The sequence below is a fragment of the Bemisia tabaci genome, chromosome 2 (assembly GCF_918797505.1).
Source record: "Bemisia tabaci chromosome 2, PGI_BMITA_v3".
NCBI lineage: Eukaryota > Metazoa > Arthropoda > Insecta > Hemiptera > Aleyrodidae > Bemisia > Bemisia tabaci.
Window position 1 is genome coordinate 1,679,624 of NC_092794.1, and position 17,732 is coordinate 1,697,355.

The 17,732-nt window shown below is 41.4% G+C and overlaps 1 protein-coding gene across 5 annotated transcripts in view; it reads left to right on the forward strand.

The window, feature by feature from the left end:
* Positions 1-17,732, forward strand: part of tn (tripartite motif containing protein thin) — a 155,420-nt gene that overhangs the window by 74,272 nt on the left and 63,416 nt on the right. For all 5 annotated transcript variants that reach the window (XM_019049865.2, XM_019049864.2, XM_019049867.2 and 2 more), the window contains one exon: positions 15,696-15,984. In XM_019049865.2, the coding sequence (XP_018905410.2) occupies positions 15,696-15,984 (289 nt within the window). The remainder of the gene's footprint in view (positions 1-15,695; positions 15,985-17,732) is intronic.

A 17,732-nucleotide genomic window follows, 5' to 3' on the forward strand; every position in this document is an offset into this window, starting at 1 on the left:
CGGAGGACAGTGTTGAAGGCAGCGCTCGAACTCGACGCGCCTCCAGAATTAAGATAGTTCAGGTTACCCGATACCACTGCACTTGGGTTAGGTTACCCAACACGGCCACTAGGTCAAATTATGATACATCGATTGCCTCTCTTGCCAAGTTGTAACAATAATTTTCATATTTAATTTTCTTCGACGTCAGCAGCGCTAAATAATGCGGACTTATCAAATCGAACCATTTACATTTTATTTTCTTCGCCTCCAGGCAACGTCGTAACTTATGATGTTGTCAAATTGAACCGATAATTTAAATATTTAATTTTCTGTACAATGAAACAATGCTGTAAGACGAATATTCATATTTGATTGGTCGATTTTAGGCGGTCGAACCAACAATTTAAGTATTTAATTTTTGCACCGTCAGGCAACACCGTAAGATGAATATTGTATATCGATTTGCGATGGTGCCAGGTTGAACCAATAATTTAAATATTTAATTTTCTGCATAATCTGGCAAAAGCTGTACTGAAACCTCTATTTTCACCTTACTCGCTTCTTAGTTTTTTCATCATGTTTTATTTCCTACCGCCTGAATGTTCCTCAGTTATTTCGGAGAAATTCAAATTATACTAATTTGTATCTTAAACAAAGCCTCATAATTATTACAGCGGAATACAATATAGGCACCTACCGCATTTTTTCGGTCATCGGCTCCTATTGGTTTTTATGTCGTATCCTTGTCTTCGTCCTCGTTTTTTTTCTACATGTATGCTTCAGAAACCTGCTTCTGAATTTGTTCATCATATCCTCTTTATTACCTCCGAAATATGTCTCCTTTCCCTGGTGAGGTCGAACTAGCGTACGATTTATCGCATTGATTAAGTGAGAAATTCCGACAAACTTAGAATTTGTAGCTTAAAAAAGAATGATATTCCCTGCATGTGAGCCTAAACAATTCACTCTAACCCAAAAATTGGCAAAACTCATAGAAATGAAAGCAGGATCTTTTTCGGAAGATAATCCTGCATTCGATACACAAATTGACAACAGAATCGAATTAAGGTCTCCCTCCTCCCCTCTCAAAAAAATCCTCTCCTCATTTTTCTGAAATTTGCCAATGTTTTGGTTTAGAATAATAAAATGAAAAAACACAAAAGCCTGGATAAAAGACATACATCGAATCGAATGTGATAATGCCGAAGACATAAAGACGGAGCTCTCGTATCTAGAACGCGGGGGATAAGTGAGGCCAGACTGTGTGGCCAGAGTGGCGCTCCGTGTTTGTGTGCGTAAATGAGCGCGGGAACCCATAACGGCAAACGGAAATTTGATTTGAACTTGTCCTCTTGCTTTTTCCACATTTTTTGCTCTGAACTCGTTTTAAATGCCTAAAACGAGAAAACCAATGAAGTTGAGAGGGTGACTTTTTATGATAAACCTACTTTGACTCGGTGACAAGCGAGGATCTCACATACACATAAAGTTAATTTTTCTGTTGCTCGTGATGGTCCCACCGGTTCAAATAGGCCGTTACAGTCCTAGATGATTGTTACTCCCGAATGAGATTAATCAGCCGACGACGGACTATAAATAATCTCAAGTTAAAAAAGGATTAGTGGGCAAGTGAATTTAATCAAGAATCAACGTAGAATAATTTGATTACGCAATTTCATCCAGTTTCCGCCCTATATTTGAATTTCAAATTTGTCCCGATTTCGCCGCCAATTATCTAGCCAATCGGAGAGGTGGCCTAATTTTTTTTTCTAGCGCTCCGTTTTTATGTCATTGGGCAATGCACTCAAAAGCCCAGATCACACGACAGCCGATTTCGTGAAAATGACTCATCGATTCCGCTGATGATTGTTGATTACTGAAAATAGCGCGGCCCGCGCTACTTTCACGATCATCGATGAGGTCGGGAAGCAACAGCAGAATCGTCCAAGCAAGTAAAGTGAACGTAAGAATATCATCCATTACTTATTTGTAATTTGAATTAACAACTTAAATATTAAAAAAAGCTAGAAATAAGCGCGACAAAATTCACGATAATAAAAAAATGTTTTGTTTGTTTACACTTTTTCCCCCGCTTTCCGCCATTTTCACGCCATTTTCGCAGTCGGACGTGTGAACACAACTAAATCTAGATTCTGGCATCAACACTCAACAAAAGCACCGATGTGCCATTTTCAAATCAATTTCGCCTCCGTGTGATCTGGGCTAAAGACCAGGTTCGGCTACGACAAGTTGCGTTTAATTCACATCATGTTGCCAAGTTTGTAGCGAAGGATACGGAACCAAGGGACGGGAGTATTTGTGGAATAATCTGCCTGAGTTAATACAGGAAAAATGAGAAGTGTTTGTTTCTCAAGGGCTCAGTGCCAAACGGAGACTGACAATGAGCTGGCCTATTTACGCATAATGTGCGGCACAAAAAACCTCAAAAATATCATCACACATTCATTTAGAGAATAGCCATCAAGTAAGGAAAGAATAAAATGAGAGATTTACTACTCCACAAGGTTCCCACGCTAATTAATGCGCAGAACTCGCCTTTTGGCGAAGTATGGAGTTGACAGTTTGCTAACTTCGTTAAATTATTTCTGAAAATACTTATCACTTACTTTTCATAAGAACTTTCAGGAATTAAGGGGGCCGGTTAAAATAATACAGACAGGGCGATGCAAATGGCGAAAGATGTATTTCGAGCGTATTAATTGCCTAAAGTAAGTAAATATATGGAGTATGGACAAGTCGATAATTTTAAGGTTAGATGATGGAGCTCTTAGAGCTGAGAAGGGCAGCCAATCTATGAATTCAAATTATCCAGAGTGGTTATTATTACAATTGTCACGAACCGTCGGTGGTAAAGCACATATTTAACTCAGTTTTATTTGCATGAATTTACCCACTAATTTTTGCGAAAGGAAGTTCATTAATGAACATTCTGAAACAGTTTGATTTAATATTAAAATCTGAAGATTGGCAGTACCTAACATTTTTCGTTTTCAATGGTTGGCTGTTCTTTAGGACCCGAAGAGCTCCATGTTTTGACATGACCGCATTCTGCTGGGACTGGAATAGAACCGCAGTATTTAAGTGGTCAAACCGGTTTAAAGCATACCTACCTAGATTAAAACTGATGTTGGTTGGTCAACGATGCGAAATGAATTTTCACGGAAGATATTTTCATGCCGTCTAACATAAATTTTCACATTGCTGAAAATAAACTAAAATTTTACTTCCCATAGAGTTTCGTCGATTTTTCAAGGGCTGCGTAGGCAACCTGCGACAAATATCACATAATTCGGCTACACTGAAAAAAAAGGCGTACTATTTTTAAGTAAACGCGTTATCGCGGATTTTTTACTAATTCCAAGGCGGGTCCGCCTTAGAAGAAAACACCGGGCTTCTCAATGTAGGCACTCAGAATTGTCTTGGAACAAGAATGCCCTAATTTTTTGAATTAAATCATCGTTTTAAAATAAGCGATCGTATACTCGAATGAAGAAACCTGTTTCTTGAAATTACTAAACGGGGACAACGCCCTCAGAGCACCTCCGTTTCCTTTTGGCGCGTATACGTAGTATACCGCCTTTGCAATCGTTTCGACCCCCCACTCGATACAATAACCGAGTCCCTTAGTTCCTTACCGGAAAGTGACTGCCGCGAACTTCTGAGATGTTCCAAAGCGTGTAAAAAGTTTACTAATCCGTCAATAATTATGATTTAAAGTTTTTTGTCATTCTGGGGCTTTCTAGTTTATGTGCAATGAATACCAAGAGTCTATACGTTACTTGGTTTTTTTTAAATAAAAACCTAAGAATGCTCCGCGCTAATTTAAAATATGCATAAATAAGCAGAAAGCAAACGAACTGATTCGAGGATTGCTGAGCAGTTCCGCACTCCTCGAATGAGAATTTCACTCCTCCGTCTTGTTTAAAACGTTGAATTGACAGGTATCTACACCCCTGTTATGCTTTTCAAAATTTGGCACCACTGCTCTGATAGCCAGGGCCAGCCAGGACAGCCGTAAGTGATATCTGTGATGAGCCTCAAAACTCATTAGACCATGTGCTAACCATAATACATACAGAAATCAATTTGCTTTTACAGAAATTCGCTTACCCTTCTCTTTCCCGCACACCGGACCTCTGTCATGAGACCGAGGCAGCTTCTATTGTTCCTCCCGAGCGACCCGACCCGGACCCTCACCCAATTATTTACGCTTGATTAACCATTTCACCGTTACGCTAGGATTCGTCCAATTTTCAAAAAAAATTGTTTCGCGTGTTTTTCGCAATTTTTTCCTTACTCTCTGTTAAAAGACGAATTAAAAGAGGTCTCATTCATAAAAATCGGCTGAATAGAAGAGAAGTTACAGTATTCGAAATCCGAAGAAATCAACGAAACTTCTCCCTACAAAAAATAAAATGAGGGGAAAAAAAGTCAAGATTCTGGAAAGTAAAGGCGCTTTAAAAGTATTCTGGGGCTATAATAGCTAAATCATCGGTAGTAAATCCCGTTATATTATTAAAAAGAAATTTAATTCATAGTTAAATGCCTTAGTTTCTTGAATACGATTATTTTAAGCACTGCAACATTCATACCACCAATTTTAGCCATGGGGTGATTTCCTGAGAGCCAATAATGTCACGAATTTCTTTTAGAACCTTTCAAAAATGACTTGCTTTTTGGGCTGCCGATTCGGCTATCGAACCGGGGTTTAAATGGAAGCTGATAATAACACAAAGCTCTGAGAAACATTTTGAGATGAGTATAGGAACGGTTTGTAAATAACGAGGAGAGGCGGGCAAAGCTGCTAAAATCCGATCTAATTTTTGGACTGCTAACTGTGTGCACACATGACTTCTGTTCAGCATATTGATACGTAAGTATTTTTACACGTAGAATCTAATTTTCACGTCAGGGAGTCGACACATTTCGATTTTTTCGATTTTATACGGAAAATTGATGGTTTTTCGGGATTGAAATTATTATTGTTTCATGAAAAATAAATGCACCCAAAATGACTAAAACATATTAGTTACTACATATTTACACTCACGAAATTGGTTGGTAAATTCAACGAGTGGTTGCTTAATTGAGGTTGCTGGTTTAATTGAGGACATTGCACCAAGAACAACCTATAACTGGAAACCGCGTTTTGAGAAAAACGCATTTAAAGTTTTGTTTTTGATGTACTGCGCAGCCTTTTCTATGCAGGTACCCTTTTTGGTGTTTTTGGGTGACCTAACCCTTCTACTGAAGGATGTCGGGTAGATTTTGCGATACATTTTGGGTTTACACTCTAATATAGTTAATTTAAAAAAGCGGTTTATAGGTCGTTATTACGTCCAACAGTCATTTTGGTGGCAATATGCAGTATAAATCATTGTAATCACGCATGATTAACGCAAAATAAAAGAATATCGATGGTGAGTATAGAGAGGGGTGACTAGCACATTATAGGCCCTTAAATTTATAGGCCCGTATTACGCCCAACAGTCATTTTGGTGGCAAAATGCGAAGTATACATTTTTGGAAGAAAAGGATAGTTTGAGAGGAGAATAAATTATTTCAATAGCTCGTTTTTCTGAAATAAAAACAAATCTTTATAAAATGAGATAAAAAAATCGAGCCATCACTATCGCCGCGCCGCGCCGATGCTCGCTAACCGAGAATGATTAGGCCGCGCGTATAGGTCGTTCTTGCACCCATCGATCCAAAGGCCTGACTTGCCTCGGAAAAAAAAGGTTTTTCGACCTCGAGACGTTACCTATCTATATTCTATCGCTACCACAGCATAGTCCAGGGTACGTAGAATCCGAAAAGCAGATTGGCGTAATAACGACCTATACGCCTATAGGTTGTTCTTGGTGCGGTGTCCTCAATTGAGGGATTTATCTTTCAGATCTCACAATGATCAGGGCGTGAAGGACAATTGTCATCTGTTTACTTTATACTATTTAGTTTTTCTTAATTAAAGACATGTTTTTCAAATTCAGATTCGAATTTCACTTTTTGTTTTAAAACTCACGTAGTGTCTCCTTTCACTCTCCAGTTAGCAGAATGGGAACAACGCTTTATTTACATTGAAATCTGCTGGTGTCCCTATTCACCCCAGTGGAGGCTGAATAGGGACAGTAGGTAAAACAACAAAATTAAAATAGTTAAAATTTTCGTATTATCAAAATTTTGGGGGAAAGTAAAGGTCTTACAAGGTCACATCTTCCTGTTAAAAAAAAAAAACGGAATTCTCGAATTCAGTAGGCCACAGACGTGTATTTGTATAAAAAACTGTCCCCATTCACTCCATATTACGGTATACTACCAAAATAATAACAAAAAAATCAAGATATTCTGAACATATGCTTTCATTAAATTTGTTTAAGTAGTGAACAACTGCAAAAGGTGTAAGACTGTGGTAATTTATTTTTCGTAATGCTGCTTACACAATCAACACAATTTGTAAGTATACTTGAGAAAAAAGGAATTTCTATTAAAATCTAACGGTCATGAGTTCTAGCTGTTCCTTTACTTTTCGTATTCCTTTACTTTTCGTATTAGCCCAAGAATTTAGCTATTATAGCCCCAGAATACTTTTAAAGCGCCTTTACTTTCCAGAATCTTGACTTTTTTCCCCCTCATTTTATTTTTTGTAGGGAGAAGTTTCGTTGATTTCTTCGGATTTCGAATACTGTAACTTCTCTTCTATTCAGCCGATTTTTATGAATGAGACCTCTTTTAATTCGTCTTTTAACAGAGAGTAAGGAAAAAATTGCTAAAAACACGCGAAACAATTTTTTTTGAAAATTGGACGAATCCTAGCGTAACGGTGAAATGGTTAATCAAGCGTAAATAATTGGGTGAGGGTCCGGGTCGGGTCGCTCGGGAGGAACAATAGAAGCTGCCTCGGTCTCATGACAGAGGTCCGGTGTGCGGGAAAGAGAAGGGTAAGCGAATTTCTGTAAAAGCAAATTGATTTCTGTATGTGTTATGGTTAGCACATGGTCTAATGAGTTTTGAGGCTCATCACAGATATCACTTACGGCTGTCCTGGCTGGCCCTGGCTATCAGAGCAGTGGTGCCAAATTTTGAAAAGCATAACAGGGGTGTAGATACCTGTCAATTCAACGTTTTAAACAAGACGGAGGAGTGAAATTCTCATTCGAGGAGTGCTGAACTGCTCAGCAATCCTCGAATCAGTTCGTTTGCTTCTGCTTATTTATGCATCTATATTATACAACTACAAGCAAAATCTTGGAAGCACTATTTCTGACGAAGTGCCGGGCCGATAAGGATGATCTTTACATGTATGTCATACATATGTAGTAGATGTAGATGTGCAAAAAATTATGAAATCCCGAACTTTTAATGTTGTAGAGCTTTTAAAGCTCATGTCACTTAAGTCCAATGTTAATAGCGTGAGAGATATGTCGTTTCCGCTGGAAACGTCAAGGTGTGGGATTCTACCTGAGTGACTCGAATAAACAATAAAACAATGGAAAAGCTCGTGAAGGGCTCCTCATTCGAAGAGTTGAGAAACGGTGCATCGCTCAGGGTTCAAGGTTCAAGGTCCAAGGTATAAGGTTTAACTCAATTTTTCCTGCTTTCTTCCGGCTTCGATTTACGGCATTGGTCAATTTACTTGACTGCTGAATTTCAATTAATATTTACAGCAGATACAAAGTGAGAAGGCAAGCACTGCGTCGCGTCGGGTCGGACCAAATATTATTAACTCTTAACGGTCGAAATCCTTTTTTTTTTTTTTTTTTTAAATTAAGTATTTAAAAATATTACATTACATCATCATTATTTACAAATCTGAGTGTTACGTCAAAAATTTTGAAATCGATGCAGCTCGAACACAAAATGGTGTATTAAAATGGAAGAACATTTTTGCCTATACATGGGCGTGTAGAGCCCGCGAAGCGGGCCTGAGGGCGCGAGGCGCTCTCCCGGGGGTTGGGCCGCGTAGCGGTCAGGGGGCAGGGCCCCCTAGTATTTTAAATTAGCGGGGAGCATTCTTAGGTTTTTTTTTTAAAAAAAACCAAGTAACGTATAGACTCTTGGTATTCTTTGCACATAAACTAGAAAGCCCCAGAATGACAAAAAACTTTAAATCATAATTATTGACGGATTAGTAAACTTTTTACACGCTTTGGAACATCTCAGAAGTTCGCGGCAGTCACTTTCCGGTAAGGAACTAAGGGACTCGGTTATTGTATCGAGTGGGGGGTCGAAACGATTGCAAAGGCGGTATACTACGTATACGCGCCAAAAGGAAACGGAGGTGCTCTGAGGGCGTTGTCCCCGTTTAGTAATTTCAAGAAACAGGTTTCTTCATTCGAGTATACGATCGCTTATTTTAAAACGATGATTTAATTCAAAAAATTAGGGCATTCTTGTTCCAAGACAATTCTGAGTGCCTACATTGAGAAGCCCGGTGTTTTCTTCTAAGGCGGACCCGCCTTGGAATTAGTAAAAAATCCGCGATAACGCGTTTACTTAAAAATAGTACGCCTTTTTTTTCAGTGTAGCCGAATTATGTGATATTTGTCGCAGGTTGCCTACGCAGCCCTTGAAAAATCGACGAAACTCTATGGGAAGTAAAATTTTATTTTATTTTCAGCAATGTGAAGGATAAAGCTTGTTTGCGCGCAGAAGCGACTCGCTAATGCAGAGGTGAGCCGTGAGCTTTGGAGAGCACACGGCTGAATGTGGAAGTCAATAGTCATCGCTCAACGGCTGAAATTTAGCCAATTCGAGTTATTTTCATCCAGATGTGTATTAAATCTACTCGAATAGTCCAGACAAATTCAACATTAGTCCGATGGTTGCTGAGAATCGTTGCTGAATTTTGCGCGTCACGCGCAAAATTCAGGCATCGGGCCGATGACTTCCACATTCAAGCCTCATTCAGCTCCCATATTCAGCGTGTGATTGCGGCATCACACCCGAGACGCAGGATAGACGCATAAAAGGGGGGGGGGGAGCGTCGGCCTGTTGAGTTGCCTCAAAACGGGGGAGGGGGCGATGGGCTCGTAGGCGCGGAACAGGTCGGCCCGTGACGCGGCTTGGTGGAGTCTTCGTCTCGTGCTGTCGCGAGAGCCCTCGGAACGTTCACTCTTCCAAAAATAGCCCCAGACGATCACTTTGGGATCTGCCTGGTAAGGAAAACTCTAGTGAGTAAAGCCCATGACGACAGCACCACACGGAAGGTGAGAAGAGCCGGAGTCACAGGCTCACCTGACCTGAGCGGACCGAGATCATCGCCGGGTGAAACAAGTGGAGCTGGTTGCTCATGCCATGAGATCGGAAGCGCCTTCAGATTCTCGGTGGGCCACTGAGGTTACTTGGCGGGAGCGCGGCGTCGGAGAAGTTCCTTGGAGAGCGATTTCAACTGGGCAGGAGAGCTGCGGCTGAGAAACGTTTTGGAGGACGGTTTCAAACAGCAGAAGCGCGGCGTCGGGAAAGTGCTTTGGAGGATGACTTCACCGGACAGATGAGCTGCGGCGGAGAAACGTTCTGTAAAACGTTGTCCGAACGGCAGCGATTGTAAATTGCTTTGGAAGGCGACTTTACCGGGCTGGTAAACCGCGGCTGAGAAACGTTTTGGAGGACGGTTTCAAACAGCGGAAGCGCGGCGACCCGGAAGTGCCTTGGAGAGCGACTTCACCGGGCAGAAGAGCTGCGGCGGAGAAATGTCCTGGAAAACGTCGATTGAGCACCGGGGAGACCTCGGACGGTCGAGCTCGCAGGTGGAATCATGAAACGTCATCGAAACTCGGGAGAGAGACGCATGCCGGGCGCGCGCAAAATGCTGGTGTTTTTGTTGGTTTTTTGTGAACTTTGTTATCATTAAACTAGTGTGGACTTCCGGACACGAAAATATGAATGGGCAGACACACAAACAAAAGTTTTAACAATTGCTATTGACCTTTCCAATGAGAAAATTCACTACCTACCCCATTACTTAAAGCAAGTACAATCCTCTACCCTTCGAGAATGGCAAAAATCTATGGCCGAAAGCTCGAAGATTAAAGGAACTAGACTAGTAGGGCAGAAATGGACCTATTACACGATGCACATTTTTTTTTGGAGGGACGTTAAAAAAATTGGCCTTCGGCCAGTTTATGCGCGGCGCAAGCGCCGCGTACCGGCGCTTCGCACCGGCATATGGGGTGGGTTCGCCCCGCCCCCCTAGGTGCACGGATCGCACAAGACTTTCTCGCTTTTCACCGGACGCAGTCACTTTCACTGGATTAATTAGAAAAATACTGCCAATTTCACAAAATCATAAAGTTCGATTGGAATTTTGATCGAACGATAATAGTTTCCACATTTTTAGTCAAACCACTACACCTTATCATAAATCTCTTCACGATATGTGATGAATTCATATATTCAGTAGCGACTTGTCGATATTATGAGGCATCCTCAAATAAATAATTGATTAATGATGCCTTCTAGTAAAGACGGCGGTCTTTAAAAATCTTACGATTCGTTAGGATCTATTGGATTCATTGACATCATAATTTAGGTACGATTATATATTATTATCTTTCCTTAAGTACGACCAAAAGCTATCAAAAACCTACTTCGATGGGCAGTATCACTATTCGATGTTTAAATAGTCTTAAAATAAAACGGATTATGCCGGGGCAATCTCTCCCAAAATTCAAAGTTGGCGGTCGAAATCTCCTGGCTGGAAATGGTTCACCACCCGCCCGCCAAGAGCGCTCCCTCCTTAGCGCGTATCCCCGTAAGTCAAAACGACTACAACGGAGAGCGCCACCTCCTTACCTGCTCGTATGCCCGTGTTTTAAACAACAACAACAATAACAAATCGGAACAAATTGTCCGTGAAATGCGTTGGTGAAATGTAAACAAATTCGCTTTTGTGTAATCATTAATCATTAAATCAATCATGTTCGTGCAGTATTATTATTATATTTGTGTTCAGTACTTCAGTACCTCGTAAAAAGGAACCACGAACGATGGAATCTGCCGGGATTCTATGTTCATCAACCACAAACATATCAGTTTGTAATAAAGATCTAAGCCTCAGTTCTAGTGTTAGCTTCGATGATTCACAGTATATAAGTACCTATTTTTCTTAGTTTATACCTATACGGAGTAATTTTGGAGATAGTACATGATGCATTACCTATACAATGCATTAAAAATCCTAGGTATCACCCGACTCAAAGCGTTTGCTGCTAATACCTAGGAGCGTTCCGACTCATTTATCGTAGAATTAAGCGTTTGCTATCGGCCCCTCTGCAATTATGACATTAGTCCAAAGATCCTTTAGGAACTAAAATTAATGACTCAGGTGGTGCTTTTTTGCCAACTTTCAAAGAATTAGAGGCATTTTTTCAAAATCTACAGGCGGTCAAAGTGAGCTCTCCGTGTGATCAAAGTGCTCTCCTCGCTATTTGACGCATAACTCTTCAATTTTTAGTTTAGTCCAAAGTTCTCTTAGGAACTTAAATTAATGACCCAGGTGGTGTGCTCGATGCCCTCCGTAAAGAATTAAAGGCATTTTTCAAAATTCACAGTTCTTTAAAATTAGCTTTCCGTGTGATTTTGCTAAAAATCGACCTCGGACCCTAGCCCCCCCCCCCCCCCCAAATTTTAGCTCACCCAAAATCGTTTAACGTGCATGGGGAGACCATAGATATAGTGTTTTGTGCAAATTTTGAATGAAATCGAACAGATAGATTCTGAGATATCGCTGTAGACAGATTTGGGGGACGCCTGACGGACGGACACACATTTTTTCATGTATGGTTATTTTGACTCCTGGGGCCTTAAACCGTCTAGAAATGGTGGAATTTCAACTTTCTGTTTTGTTTTCCCTTGCAGGATGATAATACTTCCTCTACCCTAGGGGAGCGCGAAAGTAAAAAACAGGACTCTCTGAAAAAACACCACTGGTTTTTATAAACCAACGTTGCCACGTCTATACCAGCAAGGGATATAGAACCTAAGTGGCTACTCCCATTGGTAGGAGTGGGGAAGGGGGAGGAAGAGAGGGGAAGGATGGGGAGAGGGGAGGGGGAGCGTTCGAAAGAGTTTAAAAAAAAAGGTTTTCGCGCAAACCCGAAGTCAATATTTCAAACCGCTTCAAAAAGGCGGTCGGTTAAAGTTCAAAATGGCCAAAATTGACATTTTGGTTGTGTGCGTATGGATTTGCCTGAAACTTGGAATTTGGGGGTATTTTGGCATGAGATTAACAAATTTGAAAATGTAAAAAATTCGGAAGGTAGAGGATTTTACTTGCTTTAAGTAATTGAAGTACGTAGTGAATTTTCTCATTGGAAAGGTCGATAGCAATTGTTAAAATTTTTGTTTGTTAGTCTGCCCTTTTATATTTTCGTGTTCGGGAGTCCACACTAGTTTAATGACAACAAAGTTCACAAGACACAACAAAAACACCAGCATTTCGCGCGCGCCCGGCACACGTCTCTCTCCCGAGTTCCGAAGACGTTTCATGATTCCACCTGCGAGCTCGACCGCCCGAGGTCTCCCCGTCGCTCAATTGGGAAATCGTTGTCTGAACAGCAGCAATGAGTCAGTTAAGCTCGGGAGGGATTTGCCTGCAAATAGTCGAATCTTACAGTTTTCGGTACGAGAAGGACGATGCGCACGTCAAAATTTCACGAAATATTGTATCCGCGGAGATATAACGCTTCCTTTTTAGGGGTCCTCGAAAACATGTTTGAACCGACCGCCGTGAATTCTTGGATCTACGCGTCATAAGACGGGAAGATGGCGGCGGCGAAGCCGACCTGCTTACTACCACCACACTGTCATTGTTGACATCTCGATTTCGCGTTTGAGGTTAAGTGAGCTCTGTTATTGTGTTGTGAATGTGATAACCATGATAACGTGAGTGGAAATTACGATGTGCAAGGACATTAATGACTATTAATGTTCTCACCACGATGCATGAAAGAGTGAAATACAAGGATAGGAGAAACCATGAGAAACCCACATAACCTCAAACAGTAACATACCGGCAACATAAACATGACGCCGCCGTGTATTCTTCCACTACGCATTCCGCCGCCATATTGATCGTGACGTGTACGTCCAAGACCTACGAGCGCGCAGTTCAAACGCCGTTTTAGGCCACCCTAATTTTTGGCACTTTCAAATAAACTTTTCTCCTGTTTGCAGTCATCAAAAAAATTTAGGAAAAAAACCGTAAGCTTCGGTCACTTACTACTTTCGAATGACGCAATAAAAAAAAATGACTTAACTGACTCATTGTGGAGAGCTTTGGAAGGCGGCTATTACACATCAGGGTCAGTGTCGAGAGAGCGATATGGAAGACGCCTCTTGCGAAGCGGGAGAGGGATCTCTGGAAGGCTCGATTTCGACCTTCCCCAGCTCGGCCGTGGAAATCCCTTCATAATCAGATCGCGCTGGAAAAGTGGAACATCTCCGCGACCGGGCCGACAGCGCTATCTAGCGGATACTGAAGAAAGCCGAGATGGGCCTCGTGACGCGGCATCGCGGTGCGGGGAAGGAGGGGGCGGACGTGGCGAGGCGCGGCGCGGCGCGGGCGTAGCATGATAGTGGCGGAGCAACCGCGCTGCGCCCAGCTGGTAGGAGACTCCGACCGGCCTGAGTTCGCGGCGCGAACAAAGCGCATACGTGCAGTTTTGAAAAAAAATCGAGATACCAATGATTTCAACAAACACTAGTGTTAATACACATTCTGGGAAACATTTGCTGCCAAATTCAAATTTTTAAGTATCAAAAAGTGAGTTTTAACTTTCTCTCCGCCATAAGAATCTCTGTAATCTTGAAACTTGAAATCAATTTTCGAAGCAGCAAAAACTGCACTTATGCGCCTTGTCCTCTAAGCCCCTCAATTATGCTTTGAAAAAGAGGGGAAATTACAAAGAATGGGAGTGGATTGAAAATAACTGTGGCGGTTTGTTTTATGTACGCGGCACTCGATATGCGGTTCACGATCACGCCACGAATCTTGACCGTCGTGCCACATATAAACAAAGATGAAATCTCGTTTGTGCAGTGTGTGGCATCGGTCCGCTGTATCGTTCGTTTCCAAACAATAGAACATAACCTCAAACTGCTTCTTCTTCTGTTGGTTCCCACAATATGTGATTGCGGACTTACGCCGTCGAATTACGAATTAAAATGAAATGAAGATAAAAATAAGCGGACGATTACTCAGTTATCCGTCGGATTAGATGTTAGATGTTACAACAATAATAATATTTTTGTTTTTTGAAGATTCCGTGATGTACTAACTTTTAATTTTTCCTCCTTAACTGCTCACGGTTTTTCCCGGGAGTGCGCGCGTTGTGTAAAACTGCGGCGCGACGGCACGAGTTATGTGTTGTTGGAATTAACGCCGAGATGTGTTTTGAGTTCTACGTTTTTAGGTGACTTCCAGACGTTTTTCGACTGAACTATTTTAATAGCAGGTAAAGGGCATCTTCTACGTTTCATTTCTGCAGCTAACTCAAAACCGCCAAAAATCGAGTTATGTGATTGCCGACTTACACCCTCGATATGCCTTTTACCTTGAAGTTAATTAGTAGCTTAGATTCTTGACATTTTTTGAAAGGGACTGAGCAGCATTGTGGGGGGGCGGCCCCCCTATTTCCGCCCATGCCGCTCTTTGATTGGTCAACGAGTTTTTAGGCTTCATGATGATCTTACGGCCGTAAATAAACAAGATGGCCACTCACCGTAACACTGATAAGAATCTGAAATTTGACAAAAATTTCAATTTTACGGCAGTAACAATTCAAACTAGCATATCTACGAATAACACATGAAAACACTGTTAAATCGCATTTCGCCTTTATCACAGGAGGATGAAAGATTAAAACTTTGGGAAAATTTAAGAAACTCACGCTTTCACTTAATGATTATTTTTCGGACGCGTTTCGGTGGCTACCCGGGCCACCATCATCAGCTGATGCTATCCTCAAGAATTATTACCCTTCTTTTGACAAAAAGGAGAAATGTAGACAGTTTTTTTACTCTCCTTGAAAATCTCGTTTTCCGAGATACTAACTTCTGCACTTTTACCATCGATTTGCTGTGTGTGCAGTCGGCTAAAGGACGAGTCTCGACTGCACCTAAGTGCGGCTTGGCAGCACCTCCGATTGGTCGGTGGTGCGGTTTGGACTTACTGATGGATGTTGCATCCCCAAATGAAAGAAATTCGGCCCCATGTGATATGTACCTAAATTAATTGAGGCCCTTCCCTACGTTCTCTCTAGAACTTATTTTTAGAACTGTCCTGGACTCTCGGGAGAGTGCTTTAAAGCTACGAGAAGTAATCTTTTCTGAAATTCTCTAGAACTTCATTGAATTTATTCATTATGTTAGTATAATGTTAGTAAAAGGATCAGTAGATACGTGGTTCGCTTCGGAAGTCACAATCACCCGTGGAGCGAAAGGTCGAGGTGCAGGAGGACGGCCAGGCTCCTTTGAGGCGGCGAGTTCTTACCTCAATAAATACTTAACATTTAAACCTCATAATCGAACATGTATATTTGGTTTTAGGCACATAAGTAATTTGGTACAACAACTAAAACTGTATACTTTGAAATGCCGAGCAGATGTATCGGTGTAACTGTCTTCCATCCTATCAAGAGATTTTTGTACGAGGGTTGTTGAAGTTCTTTGTAATACGTTGCATATTTCCACAGGAACACGGGAGTCTGGCCCCACTCCTACCAGTCTGAGAACGAAACCGAAGGAACCAGATGAAGAGGAAGGTGAGGAAGAAGAAGAGAGTGAAACAAGCTCTGAGTCTGAGGAAACTTCTGACTCATCAAAATCGGAAGATGAGACCGAGCCGATAGCATCGGCCAAAACTGAAAAAGTGGCTCCTATGGAAAAGACTGACATCGGCCCTCTCTTAGCACGAAGTGCAAATGCCAGGGACACCACTATGTCTCGGAAGTCAAGCAGGGATGAAGGTTACAAAAGCTCTCGGTGAGATTCAGAATCACTTTCCACATGAATTTTACCTCGACAATTGCAGGATGAGTACAGTAAAAGGGATTACAGTAGGTTCTTCTAAAACGACAAGATTAAGAGACAGACTATCAGATCTATCAAGAATTATGTCAGAAGTTAAAATCTAATAATATCAAATATCATACCTTCCAAATAAAACAAAATAGAGCTTTCAAAAAAATGATAAGAGGTCCACCCATAGATTATCCTATACCTAGACGATATTAAAGACAGCTGAAAGTGTGTAAATAAAATTAACGTAGAATCTTTATTCCATCTTAAAAGCTTTAAGACAGGTATATTTATCCCCTTAGTTCAAGTTGATTTTATCCCTATCCATGCTAAAAATAAAAAAATCCGAAATTTACGAGCTTAAAAGCATTGTCCAAATAATCGTTAAAAAGTATCCGTCTCAATGCAGGAAGTGTATGGCCTAAGTCACACACACAGATACTGTGAGAAAGGTCCGTGGTGTCTGAAGTGTGCAGGGCCCTACGATGTCTCCGAATGCACGAAGGATAAAGAGACGCCGCGTACTTGCGCTTGCTTTGTGCAGCAAGCATCACACGGCCAACTGCAAACGCTGCAAAGTCGCGTTTGTGGATCTCCGAAAAGATAGGGCAGCGGATCCAGTTGTCGGTCATGCTGCATCACGTGGCGTGGGCGGAACGCGATCCTATGCTTTGGCAGGGACCAGTTCTATAGGACCCTGGACTCTTGTGAGAGCCAATGTAAAAATTCGTGAGCAGGTACTAGTGCTGCTATCTCGTGTAGGACCCTAGCAACTCACTGCTATTATCAGTTGTTGGACTTGACAAAAATCCGTGGGATCACATATGTCTGCCAAAAATCGAGATTTTCACCCCTAAATACTCAGTGGCGGGCCCTTCCATGTCGTAAGGGGTCGGAAAACGCCAACAATCCACTTATTTTTGAAGAATTCAGATGCCTTATGTGTTACTTTTCAATCATCGGCTTAACCTCACTTTTGGAGCGGGCGATGGATGAGTCGAGGTTCGGGGTGATCCTCTGAGTTTACTAGGATGCGAGAATGTGCAGCAATCACCCGCCCACAACAGAACGGCGTCATATAGAACTCGTCCCTGGTTTCGGCCACGAAGGGTGGCGGGGGGGGGGGGGGGATCGTGGGATAATGCTCCACAGAAGGTTCCGACTGATAACAGTTCTGTGAGTCACTTTATCAAGATTATCAATTCACGAAACGAAGTAATCAATCAGCTCTAAATTCAAGCCGATTCTCTTATGAAACAAGTTGAAAATTTAGTTGCATTAATACGAGATCGAGATGCTAGAAATGGTGTATATTTCATATTACAGCCATCAAAAGACAAACAAAAGACATTACATTAAGATTCTTTAACAACAACCGTCATCTTTAGGTTTGAATTTTTATTCCTACTCTTATCTGATATTACTGGTTTTTACTCTCTTTTTGATTTTGATCTTGTATCAAAATCAGGGGACTTTTTCCATGTATGTTACCACTTCTATCTAGGTAGATAGGTGTCATATCTTGTCTTTATCTCTCCCTAAGATTTATTGTAATTACATGTTTTAAAGAGACTTTCAGCGAAGTCTGACGAAACTAACTCTAGGTATTAGTATATTTACTAAAGGGTGAGTGTACTCCTTTAACATATACTGAGTATTTCATAAATAAAACTCTTTAAAAAAAAATAAATATAACAATTCGGAGAGGGTGA